The sequence below is a fragment of the Thalassophryne amazonica genome, chromosome 3 (assembly GCF_902500255.1).
Source record: "Thalassophryne amazonica chromosome 3, fThaAma1.1, whole genome shotgun sequence".
NCBI lineage: Eukaryota > Metazoa > Chordata > Actinopteri > Batrachoidiformes > Batrachoididae > Thalassophryne > Thalassophryne amazonica.
The window spans coordinates 12,874,236-12,894,193 of record NC_047105.1 but is presented as its reverse complement, the minus strand read 5'-3'; the positions used below and the strand labels follow the sequence as shown (position 1 = coordinate 12,894,193).

Sequence of the window (19,958 nt, the reverse complement as noted above, 5' to 3'; positions counted from 1 at the left end):
ATTGATGCTGTGAAAATTCATGCAGCTGCCCAAGTTTAAGATTTTGTTCTGCAGGATTTGCCATTTGTATTTTGTTATCCAACACCTTCACTTTCTGGACCGTTCTCTCTTTTTAAAAGTATAGATGGTGTGTCGGGTCTGTTTGCTGGCATTAGTGTATACATGCGCACATGCATTCATCCGCTCTGTCACAAACTAGCGCTGGGGTTTCTTGTGTCACCACGGAAGTGCAGTTGGAAAGCACAAGACTCTGAACAGTGTCTTTTTTTTGTATTTGGGAACAGAATGACCATTGTCCCCCTGAGATACTCATGAAGTGTAAAATGATCAAAAAAATTAATGCTTTCTTCAAACAGGATGTCAATTTTAAGTATAACCAGAGCTCATTCTTCTCACCAAATAAATGTCTGTAATTGATGTTTTAGTTATTCATGTTGCACTGTGATGCCAGTGCAAAAGAAGGACAGAGACATCCACATAAAATTAATTGAGCTACAAGAGTAGGAAGCAGATGTCATTGTACAGATGTCTCTCATCTGTGGCCTGCAGCTCTCAGCACTCTGCTAAATCCTTGTTAGATGTGAAACCCAGGTCCATTGTGGCCAGAAAATGGTGAATTTGACAGGCAAGAATTTCACCCAAACTGAGATATTACTCTAAAATAAAGCTAGACAGATGTATGTGCATGTGAGAATGCATGCTCCTTTGTGAGGCTAGCTAGTATCTGCTAATTACTGATGATTTAGTGTTCATACTGAAGTTATACTATGTAAGGTAACTGACATTGGTCTGAGTCAAATTGCGTGGCTACCCAAAATGGCCAGTAATTATTCCGAGGCTTTGGAAAGACTTAGAGATGTACTGTCTAAAATCTAGTGATGGAATATATAGTTGTCAGGGTAATTAGCTGTGGGTGGTGCAGGGAGAGTGGGGGCGGGGGGCATGTAGAACAGGTGCTCTCCAGGGGCAGATTTGGGCAGCCCTGGACTAGATCAGTTGGCTAAAAAAAAGAGCAACTTTATTTTGCCTATGTAATATCCCATATATGTATCTGCCACCTTCTGGATGGTTTGCGCATACTGGGTTGATGATGGGTTAGGAACAGGTGTCGTCATTGGTGTGTTCGCACACAGAAATGTATAAATCATTGAATTAAATAGCTTCTGATTGTTTCACAGTGGTTACATCCTAAAAAAGAAAATAACATGGCCACACCTCCACACACAACTCTGCAGAAAGGATTTTCTATGGATGTAGTCAAAGTCTGTCTGTCTTTCTCTTGAAGAGTGGGTGTGTCCAAACAGTGTCTCCCAAGACATTGACACAGCTGTGTTTACATCACTGAATAGCTGTGAAATCTGACCTTGACACATACACGGGCACCCCTCATGAAAATTCAGTAAGGTATATCATATATTTTAAATTCCAATTCTAAGGTGGAACTATGCTAGTATATAAAGGTATATCTAAAAAGGAAGAGTAGAACAGAGTAGAGTAGAGCCACTTAGGTGCCTAACGCTGATTTAGCTGATTGGACAAGTCACTTTTTCTTTGACCCATGTCAGAGTGGCTCCGCCCAGTGTTTTGAAGTTGGAAAACAAATTGGATGGTTTCCTGCGTTTGATGTCAGTGGGTGCTTGTTTGGTTCTGTGGCTTCAGTCTGTCCCATCAGCTTTTTTCTCTTTCCTGCTTTCAATAATCAAGGGAGGATTCAGGCCCATCCAGGTAACAGTTGCATCAGTTTCTAAAACCTTCAGATCTGCATGCCACGATGAGGGTCGCCCTCATGTGATTTCACCCATCCAACCTGTTAACCTTCTGATTCCCACACCCAAACCAATCTGCACTGCTATTTATGTTCAGTAGCTGGGCTGTTGTCCAAAGTCCAGTGTTTTATTTTTATCTCCCTACATTCTGTTTTCTTTCAGAGCATCAATACTAGTTCTTACTTTTCAGTTCATAATTTTGTGTCATTCATCCATTGTCATTCTTTAGTTATCGGTGGGCTTGAACAGTTTAATGAACAGCATGCATAATTAAACGGTTTGTTTTTCTGTGTCTGTCTGATTTAAGGAATGTGTCTGTTGGATATTTTTTAAGGTTTTATATTTCACTTAGGGGTGTAACGGATCATAAAACTCATGATGTACATCAAATCACTGTTTTTGTCACGTATCCCCTGTCGTCACCAGTATAATTTTACGATTTGATAGAAAGATATATTGCTGCCTTATACGTTGGGCTGTGCTTTGTGACACATAGCTACAACTAATCGGAATTGTCATTAAACAATTCTGCTAGCTACGCTTCTAAATTGCCTCATCTCAACACTGTTAGGAAATGTCAGAAACGGACACTAAAAATTATTCTAAAGCTAAGGAGATGTCTTCACATTACTTATTTAGTCAAACCAACACTGCAAATTTGCAACAGAATGCAGTAGCTCTCACATGCTCTTCCAAATGGTTGAGCTGAACATTAAAGGGTTAAGAAAAAAAGGTCAGTGACTTACAAAACTTTCTTTTCTTTTATGTTGAAATGTTTAAAATGAGTAAAAATGCCACCACATTAAAGCCACTTTAAAGATATGTTCACCTTTTTGCAACCTTAGTTATGTTAAAACATTGTTCTCAGTCAAGCTCTGCCCATGTTGCTTTGTATACGAAATTCCTTCCTTGAACTAAAAGTAGAAACTCTACACTACCTCTTGATTGTTTACTACCGGTATTCATCTCATAATATCAGCCACTAGTTACCCCTTTGAACCCCAATTCAGTCGTATTCAGTAATGAACAGAGCTCCCAGGGTGTTCTGGTGCCTTCAGCCTGGCATGTTTTTAGCGGGTGATGTAGGAAATGTGCAGGACAAATGGGGATTTCATCTGATGAACTGTTTTTTTTTTTGTTTGTTTGTTTGTTTTGTTTTTTCTTTTTTTAAGTATGATGTGCTGAAATGAAAACACTTTGTCTAGGATATTACTTAAAATCATTTGTCATTCTTGTGTTGGTTTCAGTTTTTCCAGAGGGCTCAGATGCAGACTGCAAGGCCCACCATTCCTACAAATGCCCCTTCCTTACGGCCTGGCTCACAGACCCCCACAGCAGCTGTCTACCCCACAAATCAGCCAATCATGATGACCATGGCACCCATGCCTTTCCCGTCAGCACAGGCTGCTCAGTACTACATCCCACAGGTGAGACGGTCACACTAACCAGGATGCACGTTTTGAAGTAAAGAGGAAGTGTAGCAAAGGTACTTTCGTACCCCGTCTTTGTGTACGTAAAGTGTTTTTCTCTGTGTAATCTATCAGAGTGAACACAAAACTCTTCTAAGTGTTACAGTTACACTTTTGGTTTCTGCTTACAGTATCGTCACAGTACAACCTACGTAGGACCTCCCCAGCAGTACTCAGTACAGCCACCAGGTTCTGGTACCTTCTATCCTGGTCCGGGACCAGGGGAGTACCCCGCTCCATATCGTAAGTCATTAACTCAAACGCATCATGTGCTTTTTTTTTCTACACGCCTACATCACATTTAAAATATGACTGTACTATGTAGTAGCACAAATACGCACCACCTGTCAGCACAACTAAAATGTGTTTTCTTCTGTTTTGTTTTTCTTTTACAAATTTGTTCAGATCCCCTCAGGTACCACCCACCTGTCTCACCCTCTGTCCCTGCTCCCGTTCCCACAGCTGGCACACCCTACTACCCAGGACAGACTGTGTACCCCCCCTCACCCCCTATCATAGTGCCTACACCACAGCAACCTCCACCAGCCAAGCGTGAGAAAAAAACTGTGAGTATTTCCTTTGTTGCATTACTTTTTACCTTTGATACATCGTCTACTGTAACAGTGGATATTATTTTATCAGTTATTAGTCCGGGCTGTCGTTTCACATATTGTGTAAAAATGACAATTTTGTAATTACAAAGAAGTGTGTTTATTGAATAAAGCATGAAACAGAATGCATAATGTTTTTCCCAAGCATGAGTCACTGAGCAGCACACATGCAGTGACTCGGATTACATGATTTTAGTCTCAGTTCATACATGTACAGTGCTAGCTGTTTTGGTGGACAACACCTGGTGGTGACCCACACTTGCAAGGGTAACTTGTATTGCACCACCAAATCAAGTATGCAGTACAGATTACGCCTCAAGAGCTATGTATTTTTCAATCAACTGTATTAAAAAAACTCAACTGTCCTTTTTTGGCAAATCATTTGCAGTAAAAAAGAGACAAATGCAGAATATACTTTAAACTTTCACTAGATAATCATTTTGCAGCATGGGTTGTTTCTCCTGCACCAGGAGTTAGTAGCAGAGGTGGGACGAAGTCACCAGCAAGTCCTTAAAGTTCTTAAAGTCAAGTCTCAAGCCATAATGACCACCAATTGTTTGCAAGCTGACTTGGGACTTGAGACTTGCTGATTCATGACTTGAGAATGACTTGACAGTGACTTTGTCCCACCTCTGGTTTGTCCCACCATCGACTACCAGTATAAATTTGAACATGTCTGAATGAATTGTGACAGTGGTGATTGGGATTGATTAGGTTTTATTTATGGATTAGCAGATAACATAATCCAAAGGATGCCATATTAAAGTGGGGAAAAAAGTTTCCAGCATGGTCCTTAGTGTTAAGACAACAAGAAAACCCAAGATAATGACATGGCCTGTAAAGCTTAATCCTAAGATTGTGTGTGTGTGTGTGTGTGTGTATCTCTAGTCATTTGCGTTGGATGAATTTACTGTGCAGCACTTTAAGTTAGTGCAGCAGCTAAGAGAATATTTAGAGCAAAATCATGCAAACGGTGATACAAGCACCAAAGTTGGCACAAATACTCCTTAGACATTACTCTTTTGAGAAAAAACTATTGGCCACTTAAATTTTCAATAGGCGGCCAGGTAGGGGTTAATTGAAGAATTACACAGGGGTCAAAATTAAAAATGCTCAAGTCATTTTGAAATCTACACCACATTATTTGTCGGATCGTAAAGAGTCCAAAAAGGTATAGTTTGGATGATCTATGACTGAATGATCAGGAGTTATGGGGTAAAAACTGACAAAGGTCAGTTTCAGTTTGTACAGGGGTCAAAAGTTAAAGTTGCTCCAATTTTGGTAAAACATTATGCAAATTATTGGTTAACAGGGTTTAAAAAAGGAATAGTTTGGACCATGTATCGTGCTTAGTTATCATGTTACAGGGTACCATATGTCACATGTCATAGACTCCAATGGATGTTGACCTTGTTTGACCTTTGCTTTGGAGACCAAACATTCAACACAATCAAAACTATTCCATTTATTAATCCTATTAGCTCAACCAATAATTTGCATTACTTTTTACCAAAATTGAAGGAACTTTAACTTTTGACCCCTGTACAAACTGAAACTGACCTTTTTCACCATTTTTGCTGTTTTTACCCCATAACTCCTGATCATTCATTCATAGATAGTCCAAACTATACCTTTTTGGAATCTTTATGATCAGACAAATAATGTGGTGTAGTTTTCAAAATGATTTGAGCATTTTTAATTTTGACCCCTGTGTAATTCTTCAACTGACCCCTACCTGGCTGCCTATTGAAAATTCAAGTGGCCAGTTGTTTTTTTTTTTTTTTTTCCAAAAGAGTAATGTCTAAGGAATATTTGTGCCAACTTTGGTGCTTGTATCACCATTTACATGATTGTTTCAGTTATCTGCTGCACTAAGTGTATTCTTTATTCTTTTGTTTGTTTTTGTATCCCATGACATGCCAAGTCAGTCCACCTTCAATATTATGTTCACTTTACGTTTGTTTGATTTGTGCACAAAAGATGGCATATCATAAAACCTCACTCTGTATAGATTTAAAATCATTGTACACAGTGTTGCTATTTGGCAGGTGTCTTATCTGTGAAATTTTACACTAATTCATATAAAATATCAACTTTTGTCATAGGTTGGTGGTATTGTCTGTCTAAACTTTTAAAAGTACATAATGACATCACTCTGTCTATGGATGCAGGGAATCCTGCAGTGCTGGTTCTGTTGGATCTCACAGCAGTCTTTGATACTGTGAATCACACAGTACTTGTTTTGTTGTACTTGTTGACATTCATGGTACTGTATCTGAGTGCTTTTATTGTATTTGGCTGAGAGTTTTTCCATTAAGATTGGTGACCTCTTATTAATTGCTCCTCTTTGTTGTGGAGTGGTACAGGGTTCTGTTCTTGGCTTTATTCTATTTTCATGGTACATGTTGCCATTGGAGTCAGTTATAGCTGAGCACAACCTGTCCTTTCAATATCATGCAGATGATCTGCAAATCTATCTGCCTTTGATGACTAATGGAAGCGGTGCTTTGTCATCATTATTTAATTGTATTCATGATGTAAAGCAGTGGCTGTACCAAAATTTCCTTTACCTGAATGATGGTAAAACAGAGGCCGTTGTATTTGGACATTTTGGCATGGCGAATGTTGTACAGTCAAACTTTGGTGTTCAGGCTAATTATTTAAAACCAGCCGTCAAGAATTTGGGAGTGATATTTGAGCTGTTTGAGGTTCAGACAACAGATAAACTGCGTTGCCAAAGCAAGTTTTTTCCAGCTACATTTTCTGGCTTAAAGTAAAGCCCTTTCTCAGGAGATGTGATCTTGAGATGCCCATTCATACTTTCAGGAGCTTCAGACTTGATTACTGTCATGCACTTTATGCTGGTGTTAACCAGTCTTCTCTTGCATGCCTCCAACTTGTGTAAAATGCTTCTGCTCTTCTTTTAAGGAACACTTCAATGTGAGCATATTAGGCCTGTATTTTACTCACTCCATTGGCTTCCAGTTCATTTTAGAATTGATTTTAAGATTTTAATGTTTGTTTTAAAGCAGTGGTGTTCAAAGTATGAACTCATGAACTCATTCCACCTGCTCAAAGTGATATTAATCAGTGAAATCACCTGCTGGAGTCAGTGGCTGCAAAGAAAACCTGCGCCCTCTCAGCCCTTTCTGGAATACTTTGGACACCACTGTTTTAAAGCTATTAATGGCCTTTCGCATTCCTACTTGACTGAAATTATGGGGCATTTGGTCAACTTAGATTTTCTGAGGTCAAAATACAAACTTTGGGGTGATTGTGCTATTGTGGTAGCTGAAGCCAAACTGTGGAACAAGCTACCTCGTGATTTATGCACCATTTCTGAATCAGCACATTTTAAGTCAAAGCTCAAGACTTATTTATTTAAACTGGCTTTTAATATCTAGTGGTGCTGTGACATGTTTTGTTTTTACGTGTGGTTTTAACTCTATTGTATGTTTGTTTTATTTTTATTTTTAAATCTTTGATTTTACTGTAAAGCACTTTGGACACTGGCTGCTGTAAAGGGCTATCAAAATAAATGTTTGATTGATTAAACTTGAATACATTCGCATCTCATACGGGGACAGTGATTCAACACAAATGCGTCATTGTCATCATATTTTCTTGCATAATTTGTGTGGAGCTGAAAGTTTAAAAAGTGTATCCACCATGGTGATGAGCCCTTATTTAAGTATATAAAAAAAGCTAAAGTAAGATCTGTGTGTATCAATATTAAATGCATTTAGCGCACGTGCAAATAAAATATGGCATGATATCTGGTGTGAAACTTTGATAGCTTTATTGAAGTCTGTTATTTTGTGTCATTGTTCTTCCAGATTCGTATCCGTGACCCCAATCAGGGTGGCAGGGATATCACAGAGGAGATCCTGGCAGGGGGTTCAGGGAGCAGGAATTCAACGCCTCCCGTTGGACCCCCTTCATCTACCCCTCCACAGGTATGACTCAACAGCTTAAATGTTTTGCTGCCCCCCACCCATGAATATTAACAGCTCAATTTGAAATTGAAGCCACACGTGGTTAAATGATATCGTACAAAATGCAGCAACAGTCTGGCTCATGGCCTGGCTTCTTGCACTCCCTGACACTTGCAGTGATGCTTTGTGTCACCGCTCAGTCACATTAGTTACAGTAGCTGATTGAATTGGCAGTTGAGGACAGGAGGGAGGTCTCATGTTACACAGCAGCAGTGTGAGTTCGCTGCTGTCCACCATGTGAAAGACATAACCGCTGTAATAATTATTCTTCTGTTCTGAATGCACATACCTGTTGCGTATTGAACTACATTAATATTTATCATCTAAAATACTCTTTTGTAATTTCTGAGTGCATTGGGTTATTGTGGTTTGTAAGGTTGGGAATATTTAGTCATTCATTTTTCGACACCCACTTAATCTAATTAAGAATCAAGGTGGAGCAGGAGCCAATCCCAGTAGTCACTGAGCGAGAAGCAGGGTGGACAGGGATCCAGTTTACTGCAGGGACACATATAGACAGATGAACACATTCACATGTATGGTCAATTTAGAGCCACCAGTTCAGCTAATCTGCATGTCTTTGAACATGGGAAGAAGCCAGAGCACCCAAACTCCACAAGAGAATGGTCCAAGTGGGAAGTGATCCCAGGATGTTCTCGCTGTGCAACAGCCGTATTAACCACTAAAGCCTTGGTCCCACCAAAGTAATAAAGCCATGAATAATGAGCCACATATGGATTTGTCAGTGATTATTGAATAATGACCCATGATAAATCTATCATGTATCCACTAAGACGAAGCCTCTATGTGCCTCTAACTACCTTGCATGTGCCAGGTATCAGCCTCTAATCAGCCAAGACCGACCTGTCACTTGAGCCCCATCCAGCCTCGAATGGATCGTGTCACCGCATATGATCCACGTCAAGCCACATATGATCCATGTAGAGCCACGTAACGTGACGTTGGTGCACGTTTAGGCATCAGTTTGGTCCAAACCTCCAGCTCTCCCACACTTTATAGTGTCGGTTTTCAATTCACAGCATCCATTCAAAATGTCACATTTTTTAAACGCAGTCCAAAAATAGACACTCCTGTACAGTCCAGCTGGTGTGCGCCAGGCTGCTGTTCACCTCTGTTCCAGTGTCATTAAATGCAACAGTTCTGCATGTTCACTCAGCTCTCTGTGACCAAAAAAAAAAGACACCACAGTGACGTGGCCGCTTTACACCCGCAACTGTGTGGATCCCCCCCCCCCCCCCAAAAAAAGAAGCACAACACGAAATCGGGTCGTTTTGACCGTTGGGGTTTTACATAATTATTGTATGGCCTTGCCTTACAATATAAAGCGCCTTGGGGCAACTGTTTGTTGTGATTTGGCGCTATATAAAAAAATTGATTGATTGATTGAAATACATCCATAACCAGATCAGCTAGAACCGAACCACTGGTTCCTGGACAGTCGCCTTTGTGCTTCTTCTTGCTGGCTTTATAGTCATTTGACACCGGTGATTCAATTTTTAACTTTGTGTTCTTCTGTTATTGTCTGCAAAATTGCTCTTTTGCACGCTCGTGTTCTGCATAAATGTTTGTCTTGAGTGCGACTCATTGCTTCAGCGCGTGTCTCATCTGATCCATTATAACAAGATGATAAATCTGTCATAAACACACTTTTACAGCTACTTGTAAAGAAAGAATGAATATGCAACTGTTTTACCAAGCTATTACAGTATGAACATTGCAAATAATTACCTTTTTGTCATGATGCGAGGTGGCGTGGCACACAAGATGGTTGGACACAAATGCAGTCTCACAGACAGAAAGTAGGGTTAGTAGAAAAGGCTTTATCAAAAATACTAGCAAGGATTCGGTACACAGTGTATCAGTCAGCAAGGCGGAGGTACAGACAGACGTAGTGCTAAGGCGTGGTCCAACAAAACAAGCAGGTTTCAGGTACATGGCATGGAGGAGTTCAAAGGCAAGACAGAGGCAAGGTCAAAAATGAGCAAAGTCAAAATACAGGCAGGCAATCAAACCTGGTCAAAATGAGGCTGTGAGAAGGGCTGGAACAACGACAAAAAGTGGGATGAACTGGCAGGGAAGTGGTGAACTGAAGCTGCTTAAATAAGGGTGGAGGTGATTAGAGGAACTAGACACAGGTGTGGGGAATATTCTGGAAGTAGGTGTGGCTGGATGCAACAAAGATGAGGAAAGCAGGCGCAAGATAGTGGAATGTTGTAAGATGCAAAGACACGTGAGACAGAGTAAAGAGCATGAGTGGATGAATACACTAAACAGACAGAATGAGAGTGAGAGACAAAGGCACGAGGCAGGTCCAATGACGTGGAGTGGGAACACAAACAAATGGAAGTGAGGGAAAACCGAGATCAAAGGTCAAACAGAAACCGAGGATTATGAACAGAACCAGATAAGAGCATGAACATGAGACCTAAAAAGCGAACCATCAGATAATAAGTAAAGAAGAAAAGCTACATGGGAACTGATCAGAGAATAACAATAAGAATAAATACTAAGACACAACTAGACTGGAACTGGCTTATGATTGAAGTAAAGATAACCAGGTGGCAAAACAAAGACAAAATCCTAAACATCAAAAACAAAACCTGATACTACAGCATAACTGATTAAATCATAAATGAGATGAACACAATAAACCAGTGATCAACTGATGATAAACAATGAAAACAACCTGGCAAAACAAACTAGAATGGAACTAAACTATGGCAAGAGTATTAAAAGTAACAAAGTGACAAAGCAAAACAGCACAGAAAATAAACAAGTGACCAAAAACAACAAATAAATCAAAGCTAGAGCAGACAATGAGAAAAAGAAAGGAGGCAAAAATGGGACCAAAACCCCTGATCTGGGCTGAAACCTGACACTTTTAGGTTGTTCCAAATATGTTCTCCACCTCAGTGTATGAGACAGAGACAAGAAAAAAGCTCCAAATGTCCTCTGTGATTCTAGAAGCGATTAGAGGCATTCTCAACACCCAAACTCTGACAGAAAATGATTAATCTGCTACAAAATAATTGTTTTATATACAGCATCCAACGCACAAAGCAGGTGGGATTGTAGTGTGCAAGCGGGCTGAGCCAAAGTAGCCTGTCCTGGACTCGTAACCACCAGGTGCTCGGGTAATGGGCTTTTAACAGCCTCGTCCTCACTATGAACAAGCCTCTAAAATCCTTGTTTGTCCTCGTAGTACCTCATACACAAACTGCCCCACGCTGTTGTTGCTCAGTTTTGAACTTCTTGAAATATGCTCAGAGATGAGCCTTGTTAGCTGACTATCCTGCCTCTCAGAGCCACTATTCTTCCACGATTGTTGAATAACTGGCCTCCTACCAAAAAAAAAAAAAAAATGTTATGTGGCTCATTATTCATTGTTCATTATTTGGTGAGACCCGGGTTTTATGGATATGCTACATGCATTTTTAATTGTGTTGGGTATGTTGTTCACAGCATCTGGATTAAAACGGAATTTTAACAGGTGCGGTTAAATGTTTATGTGCCTGAGTTACACAAGCAGACTTGGTTTTCCCAACCAGTCATCTGACCAGATGATAAATTCCTGAGACTATCAATTGTAATGAACTCACTGTAATGTTGTAAACATGTGCTTTCTTTTTTCACTGTCTATTCACTCACTATCGTGTACAGTAGTGTACTTTGTGTATTCTTTGGTCCTTATTCAGAATCCGCTTAGATATTCTTGTTATGTCTTCAGTAAGGGTTTTGGCCTGAAAAAAAAAAGTTAATTTCTGTCAGAACTACTGAAGAATGAGACTGAACTACTGAGAATGTTGTATCCTGCTCTTCATAAATTAAAGATCGCCCCATGTCAGATTGATAGAAATTTAGGGCTCATTTTTTCAAATTGTTGCTGCGCACCAGCCATTGTCACATTGTGATAATTTAAATCAAAATTTCCAAACCTTAAAAAAAACATTTGTGGATTCTGAAGAGGGAAGCTGTGATATTTTCTTTTTATTTCTCCTCCCTGTGTCTTCTGTGGATGTTAACAGTGTCTTTCCTCTCTTTCTCTGTTTTTTTTTGTGTCCCCTTTGATTTGTTTTCTTTGCCCCCCCCTCTCTGTTGTTTATTGTGCATTGTTCTAACCCTTTCCCTTCTTCCTGCCATTCTGCTGCAATGATCTTCATTCTCCCTCTTGTTTCTCTTTGTGCCATCCTTCATTACGCCCCATTTTGTTTTCTTTTTCTGCATAATCCTGCTTTTGGGCTCCTTTGTTTGATGTGTCTTACCGCCTGCATCTCTGTGCATGTCTTTATGGTTTTCTGTGTTGCTAGTTTTTATGGCCGCACCCTCATTATCCTCACATTTTCTACCTCAAATCGCAGCAGCAGCTGAGCAGCCGCCAGACTCCAGAGCAGCCGTCAGAACCTCAGCCTCCTCAGCCACAGCAGGCCCATCCTGGAAGCTACACCCTTGAGCCACCCCAGCCACTGCAGCCCCAACAGCCACTGCAGCCACTGCAACCATTAACAGTTGGGGCTTCAGATACCAAACCAGGGCCAGGTCTGCCCCAACACCCCTTCTTTTCTTAGAATATTTGCTTCACTCCTTGGAATGTGCAGGCCTCCCAGACATAGTGGTCAAAATGTAATCATGTGTTTATGTTCACATAAAAATGAAACCTAACACAAACATGCGGTTTAACCTGTCAAATGAAAACTTCCTTCTAAATTTTCAGTGTCAGTTTTTGTTTCTTCAGAACCTTGCGCAGTGCTGAGTGCAAGAAGTATGAGCTCATTTAAATGCTTTCACTTTCGTTTCACTTATAATTCAGACTGTAGTGTCGGCATAGTTTTAGTGAGTGGAAAATAACCAAGTTCCTTTGTGCAAATGTGAGAATTATGTCTGACTGGTTTGATCCCATGCTGTCACAATCATAAAATTTTAGTCCAACAAATGCCGTGACTTTATAAATGTTTAAAAATAATTTTTTCTTTCTTTTTTTTTTTGATATGTACCTTAGTTTTGAGGTCACGATTCGGTTCGTTTTCGGTACAGTATGGGAACAAAATGCGAAACCGAAATTTGCTTGTTGTTTAAACTAAGGACTATTGGAACATTATACAAACAGGAAAATAAAATAATTGCAAGTGCTGCCTGGTAATAAGTTAAATAAAATGTTCTCAAATAAACAGCAAATATATGAAATATAAAAAATTAATTCCTAGTAAACAGCTTTTAACAAAACCATTCCACAAGTAAAGAGCAGCACAACAGTTTCAGCATGAAGCCCTGTTCAATGTTATTCAACCTTCATATTTTTTGTTCAAACTACTATTAACTTGTCCAAAACTATCACACTCTATAAGACGTTTTTTAAAGAGAATTAATGTTAAAGAATCCCTTTACTTTTGTACAATTTATTTTTTCTATCTGTTTCTATTTATAATAATAATACTGTGAATGTTATTGTAGCCTTAACTGTTCGTTTAATGTTTGTTAATATATCTTTTTAAATAAAGTTTTGAAAACAAAAACATTGTGGGAGAGGCAAAAGTGCGTAAAACCACCTTAAACATGTTTAGAACCACAAATAAACTTGATTCATGGTTTGTTTATTTATTTTGCCATTAAAATTGACCATCACTTATTAAAATGAAATAACTTATCAAGGCCAGGGCTTCTCAAAGTCTGGGGACTATTTAATCACAGTGCAGCAAGCGAGGTCAGTAGGCTGAGCGAGTCTGAGTGAGGTGTGTGAGCGGAGATATCCCTCCTCCTCAGCGCTTTACAGGCTGCTACAGGCAGCGGAAGAGGGTCAGACCCGCTCCTGCTTGGTGACAACAGAGACTTTCACTGTCAGTCACCAAACATCAGAAGAGTCTCCAATAATGCCAGGAAAAGTAGCTACAGTTGTCGCTAGTCGCTTTTGAGAAAACAAGTCGTCAAGAGGGTTTGGAAAGTCGCCAGATTTAGGGAGAAAGTCTCCAAGTTGGCAACACTGAATGTAAACACATACAACACAAACTCACCCGTGAACAGCCCTGTACTGAGCCAAACGTCCCGTACTGAATCGGTTCAATACAAATACATGTACCGTTACACCCTTAGTCCACGGTGTACCCCACCTCACGCTTTGTGACTACTGGGATAGCTAGCCTATTGTTCATTTTGTCGTAAAAGCACCACATTTGACACACATATTTTGAATTGACTGTTTATTTACAGATGTGGAGGCATCCTGGAGCTGACCTCTAATGACCTACAGGGGTCAATGAAGAATTACAAAGGGGTCAAAATTTTTAAATGTTCCAGTCAAAGGAATACCATATTATATGTCTGATCATAAAGATTCCAAAAAGGTATAGTTTGGACTATCTATGATTGAATGTTGTGGAGTTCCGGGTAACAGCAAAAATGGTGAATAAGGTCAATTTCAGTTTGTACAGGGGTCAAAAATTAAAGTTGCTCTAATTTTGGTTAAAAAAAAAAGTAATGTAAATTATTGGTTGAGCTAATATGGTTAATAAATGGAATAGTTTTGACTGTGGTGAATGCTTGGTCTCCAAGGTACAGATGAAACAAGGTCAAGGTCCATTGGATTCTATGACATATGTTACCCCATAACATGACTCAGCATGACAGATGATGCAAACTATTCCTTTTTATAACCCTATTATCTCCACCAATATGAATGGAAAACTTTTACATTTTGAGCCTTGTGTAATTTTTCATTGACCTCTGTAGGTCATTAGAGGTCAGCTATGCGATGCCTCAACATCTGAAAATAAACATTAGCTAATGTAGAATATGTGTGCCAAATTTGGTGTTTTATGACAAAATGAACAATTGTTATGGAAAGCTAAGATGTGCTAATAGATATCATTATTTTAAATTGATATTTTCCAGGTTAACATGAAGCCATTATTCTCATTATTTACATACAAAAAGCAGTTTGACAAATAAATAGGCCCCGTGTCCACATAGCTTTTTTTTTTTTTTTTTTTTTTCGGTGCCAGTGTTTTATTTGTTTTTTTGTTTTTTTTTTTCCTCTTTGTTCAGTTGCTCTCAGTAATAACGTCTCTGCAAATTATTTGGTTCTTACCAAGATGAAAACAACTTAGATATACAATCCCTGGCAAAAATTAGGGAATCACTGGCCTCGGAGGATGTTCATTCAGTTGTTTAATTTTGTAGAAAAAAAGCAGATCACAGACATGACACAAAACTAAAGTCATTTCAAATGGCAGCTTTCTAGCTTTAAGAAACACTATAAGAAATCAAGAAAAAAAAAATTGTGGCAGTCAGTAACAGTTCTAAACTCTGGACCAAATACAAACATGGGAAGGTTGTTAAAGGCAAACATACTGGTAGACCAAGGAAGACATCAAAGCATCAAGACAGAAAACTTAAAGCAATATGTCTCAAAAATCAAAAATGCACAACAAAACAAATGAGGAATGAATGGGAGGAAACTGGAGTCAACGTCTGTGACCAAACTGTAAGAAACCACCTAAAGGAAATGGGATTTACATACAGAAAAGCTAAACGAAAGCCATCATTAACACCTAAACAGAAAAAAACAAGATTACAATCGGCTAAGGAAAAGCAATCGTGGACTGTGGATGACTGGATGAAAGTCATATTCAGTGATGAATTTCGAATCTGCATTGGGCACGGTGATGATGCTGGAACTTTTGTTTGGTGCCGTTCCAATGAGATTTATAAAGATGACTGCCTGAAGAGAACGTAAATTTCCACGGTCATTGATGATATGGGGCTGCATGTCAGGTAAAGGCACTGGGGAGATGGCTGTCATTACATCATCAATAAATGCAAAAGTTTACGTTGATATTTTGGACACTTTTCTTATCCCATCAATTGAAAGGATGTTTGGGGATGATGAAATCATTTTTCAAGATGATAATGCATCTTGCCATAGAACAAAAACTGTGAAAACATTCCTTTCAAAAAGACACATAGGGTCAATGTCATGGCCTGCAAATAGTCCGGATCTTAATCCAATTGAAAATCTTTGGTGGAGGTTGAAGAAAATGGTCCATGACAAGGCTCCAACCTGCAAAGCTGATCTGGCAACAGCAATCAGAGAAAGTTGGAGCCAGATTGATGAAGAGTACTGTTTGTCACTCATTAAGTCCATGCCTCAGAGACTGCAAGCTGTTATAAAAGCCAGAGGTGGTGCAGCAAAATACTAGTGATGTGTTGGAGTGTTCTTTTGTTTTTCATGATTCCATTATTTTTTTCCTCAATTGAGTGATTCCATATTTTTTTCCCTCTGCTTGGTCTAAAAAAGTAACCGTTACTGACTGCCAAAAATTTTTTTTCTTGATTTCTTATAGTGTTTCTTAAAGCCAGAAAGTTGCCATTTGAAATGACTTTAGTTTTGTGTCATGTCTGTGATCTGCTTTTTTTTCTACAAAATTAAACAACTGAATGAACATCCTCTGAGGCCGATGATTCCATAATTTTTGCCAGGGGTTGTAGAAGTGTTAGATGAATTATCTTGTTTTAAGCATTCATTCCTTATTTACACTCTAATTTTCTTTCTTGATTTAACAATCTTAATTCACGAAATCTTGTCAAGTGAAATTGTCTTGCTGTATGGACAGATAATTTCACTTGTTTTGAGTACCCTTTCCCTCACATTTAGTGTTTTCATCTTGTTTTTAGACATCTTTTTTTTTTTTTTTTTTTTTTTGCAGTGAGAGCGTATGCAGCTGCCTCCAGAAAAAACACCAAACCCAGCATCTTTTATGTGCTTTCCTGTTTGTTTGTTTTGTGTATGTCCATGCGTGTGCAGCCACCCTGAGTGCTTTTAAACTGAAAAATCCTGAATTTTTCAGAAAGTTGCTGTGAAATCACTGCAGCGCCTTTCCAGGCAGCTGGAAGGTGTGGTTCATTTTTGCTGTTTTTATCTAAAGTCAGCTGATTGGTAATTCAGAATCTGCCACAATAGAGACAAAAAACAACTGTCATCTGTGATAGTGGATTGGACGGGGTTTTGAATCTTTGCTGACGGTAAGTACTTTTTATTGGCAGGCACTTGATAAGCTATTCATTAGCTGTTTATTGTTATAGAAAATAATTCTGCGCACAGGCTTCCCCACATTGAAGCCACTGACAACCGTATTTGTGGGCACTCAGCAGTTTTCTGCCCCACCAAAAAAAAGCTATGTGGACATGGGGCCTAAACTAAGTGTTGCTTTTGCTTGTATTGACAGAACTGCTGTTGATTAAATTCTGAAGCTATGTGGTCTGTGTGCATTTCTTCTCAGATGACATGCCAAAATTGGAGCGGGTTGCGCAGAAGTCTTCCTCACCAGGACTTGTACAGCCTGAAGCTCCTGGGGAGAGACTGGAATGCAGTGCTGCTGTAGCTGAGCCCTCTACTTCTGTCGAACCAGAGCTTCCTTTCTCTTCAGCAGTCACAGCTCCTGTCCCTCTTCCAGTTGTGACCAACACCAGTGAACGGCCATCACCCAGGGAGTTTACTGCTTCAGGCTCCATTCCCTCCTCCTCTGTTGGGGAGCACAAGCCCTCCCCAACACCACCTCAGACTCAGACATCTAACACAGATATCTCTGTCTCAGATGCCCCACAAACTCTGGCTGCTGTGCTAGTGCAGGGTCCCAAGGCATTTAATGGCTTTGCAGAAGTTGGGACTGAGCTTGACTCACTGGGTCACAAGCCACCCCTTCTCTCCCCGGCTGCGCTGCAGTCCCAAGCCTGTGCTCCTGCTTACACGGAGTCATTGCCTTCTGATATGAGGCCAGAGGTGCCCATCGCTTCTGCTCTCACTCCTATGGCTCCTGTGGCTGTGGTGCCAGTCACCCTAACCTCAAGCCCTGCACCAGCTTTCCCAGCTATGCTCCCGCCTGGCCTTCCACCTCTAGTGCAGGCCACAACAGAGGTCGATGACCCCAGCAGGTCCTTAGAGACTAAGGATATCACCACCAGAGGAGGATCAGAGGCACACGGCTGCATCGTTGATGGCAAAGCAGACTCCCAGCACCTAGCACTCATAAGGAAGAGTCCCACTACAGGTATCTGTTGCATGTGATTATAATCAAAGGGTGCAGTGCTTTTCACCCGAGGCCAAAATATGGCCAGTAGGTATTGCGGAGACTTTGCATCTCTCCATCTAGCCGTCCATTTGTCTGTCTATCTGTCTCTGTGCTCGGCATGAGTCCATTCCTGTTACTGCCAGGGTCTTAAAATTCACAGGGAGCATTCTTGGGACACAGACCTTGGACAAGTTCAAAGATGGCTAACCTTGACCTATTCTCAGGGTTCAAAAGGTCACATTCTTTATATACAGTTTCTTTCTTCTTTTTTTTTTTTTAATTTATTTAGCCTTCATTTAACCAGGTTAGTCCCATTGAGCTCAAGACCTCTTTTGCAAGGGAGACCTCAGCAATTATAAAGTTTCCACTTCACCTAACCTGCATGTCTTTAAATGTGGGAGGAAGCTGGAGCACCCAGAGGAAACCCACACAAACACAGGGAGAACATGCAAACTCCACACAGAAAAGCCACAGGTGGGAATCAAACCCATGGCCTTCTCGTTGTGAGGCAACAGTGCTAACCACTAAATCGCCATCCTGCCTTTCATTAATTATGTGCTCATCCGGCTGAGGTACTTTATCACTGCGTTTCTTTTTTTTTTTATTGTAACTACAGAATACCCACCAGCTGATATCAGTGATTACCACCACATTGAGTTAAAGGGTTGAATTCTTCAATTAGATCATCTCGCACCAGTTAAAATGAGAAAAATATATATTTTCAAAAATCAGAATCTGGGAACTGGTGTATCAGTGGCCGTGATGATATCTTAATGGTCCTTGTGCTGCCTGCTTGCGCTTTGACACATCATATCTTTGAGAAATTGCCTTATCTAAGATGTATCTGAATATAACTGGAGTATATTTGACTTTTTTTTTTTTTTTTTTTTAACTAAACTGATATGCCTTGAAAAGTAAATATTAGAAGAGCGTGATCATGATCTCATTGATGTCATAGCTGTATGAAACACACAGTTGCTACTAATAAAATTTTTCCCTGAGATGTTGAAAACTGTTCTATCTAGTGTTTCAGACTTGGGGAGCTTGAGTTCATAAAGTATTATGATTCAAACATACCATCATTTCAGTCTGCTTCTACAGGCCATCGTATGATTTGCATTTTCCCTTTTGTGGCTTTTCAATCACTGATGAAAAGTCACGTTCATCTGAATGAACAAAATCATCATTGGCCAGATTCAGTCTCTGGATCTTCACTCCTTGTCATTCTCTGAAAAACATCCTGATACTGTGGGATTTTAAAACTCATGGAGCTCAAATCAGACACATTTATAACATGTCCTAACATCTGTTTCATTTGGATACAGTCTCATTTATTAAACAGTCAAGATCGGCTCATGTAGAGTATTTGTTTGCTGAAATTTTTTTTTTTTTTTTTTGGTCAGTGACACTCAAAGTTCAAACAGGAAACTGATATTGCTGGACTAAGCTGGTGTAGCCTGGAGTTAAAATAATGACAACCTGCACCCTCTCAGAAGTTCATGGCACATGGTTGTAGGCAAAGTTGGGTAGGATTACTTTGAAATGTAATCCCAAAGTAATCAGATTACAAGTAATCCAAATGTATGTACATACATACATGTAATCCACATGTATTCTTTCAAAGTAATCCTACCCAGCCTTGGTTGTAGACAAAATGAACCAAGATTATAAACCTTTAACATTTCCAGGTCTGTATAAGTATATGAGCTCTGTAGAATGGCTGTTCATGTTGATGATGACAAACTGAAATTAACAGGGTTTTAAATTAGAGCTTTTTTATATTTTATTCAGTCTTATGTGTGGAGGGATTAATTTGCACTGCAATTGTACCTACAACTACCAACTGTAGTAATGTACCTTCTCAAGACTGGCATGAGTTGTGGGCTTCACTGGCAAAATGCCACAGCCGCAGTGTTAAATACGTGATCATCGGGAAAACAGCAGGCTTGTGCAAGTTGTTTTGTGTAATGCCAGTGTCTCCCCTAAAAAAAAAAAAAAAAACCCTCAGGCCTGGTGATGTCTCTGCTGGGGGCACAAA

The 19,958-nt window shown here is 39.7% G+C and overlaps 1 protein-coding gene across 1 annotated transcript in view; it reads left to right on the top strand.

Annotated features, from left to right (window-relative positions):
• eif4g3a (eukaryotic translation initiation factor 4 gamma, 3a) overlaps window positions 1-19,958 on the top strand; it is a 163,928-nt gene that overhangs the window by 72,575 nt on the left and 71,395 nt on the right. Inside the window, 6 exon segments of the mRNA XM_034165858.1 lie at window positions 3,014-3,193; window positions 3,367-3,478; window positions 3,698-3,801; window positions 7,683-7,802; window positions 12,170-12,398; window positions 17,132-17,899. Of these exon segments, the coding sequence (XP_034021749.1) occupies window positions 3,014-3,193; window positions 3,367-3,478; window positions 3,698-3,801; window positions 7,683-7,802; window positions 12,170-12,398; window positions 17,132-17,899 (1,513 nt within the window).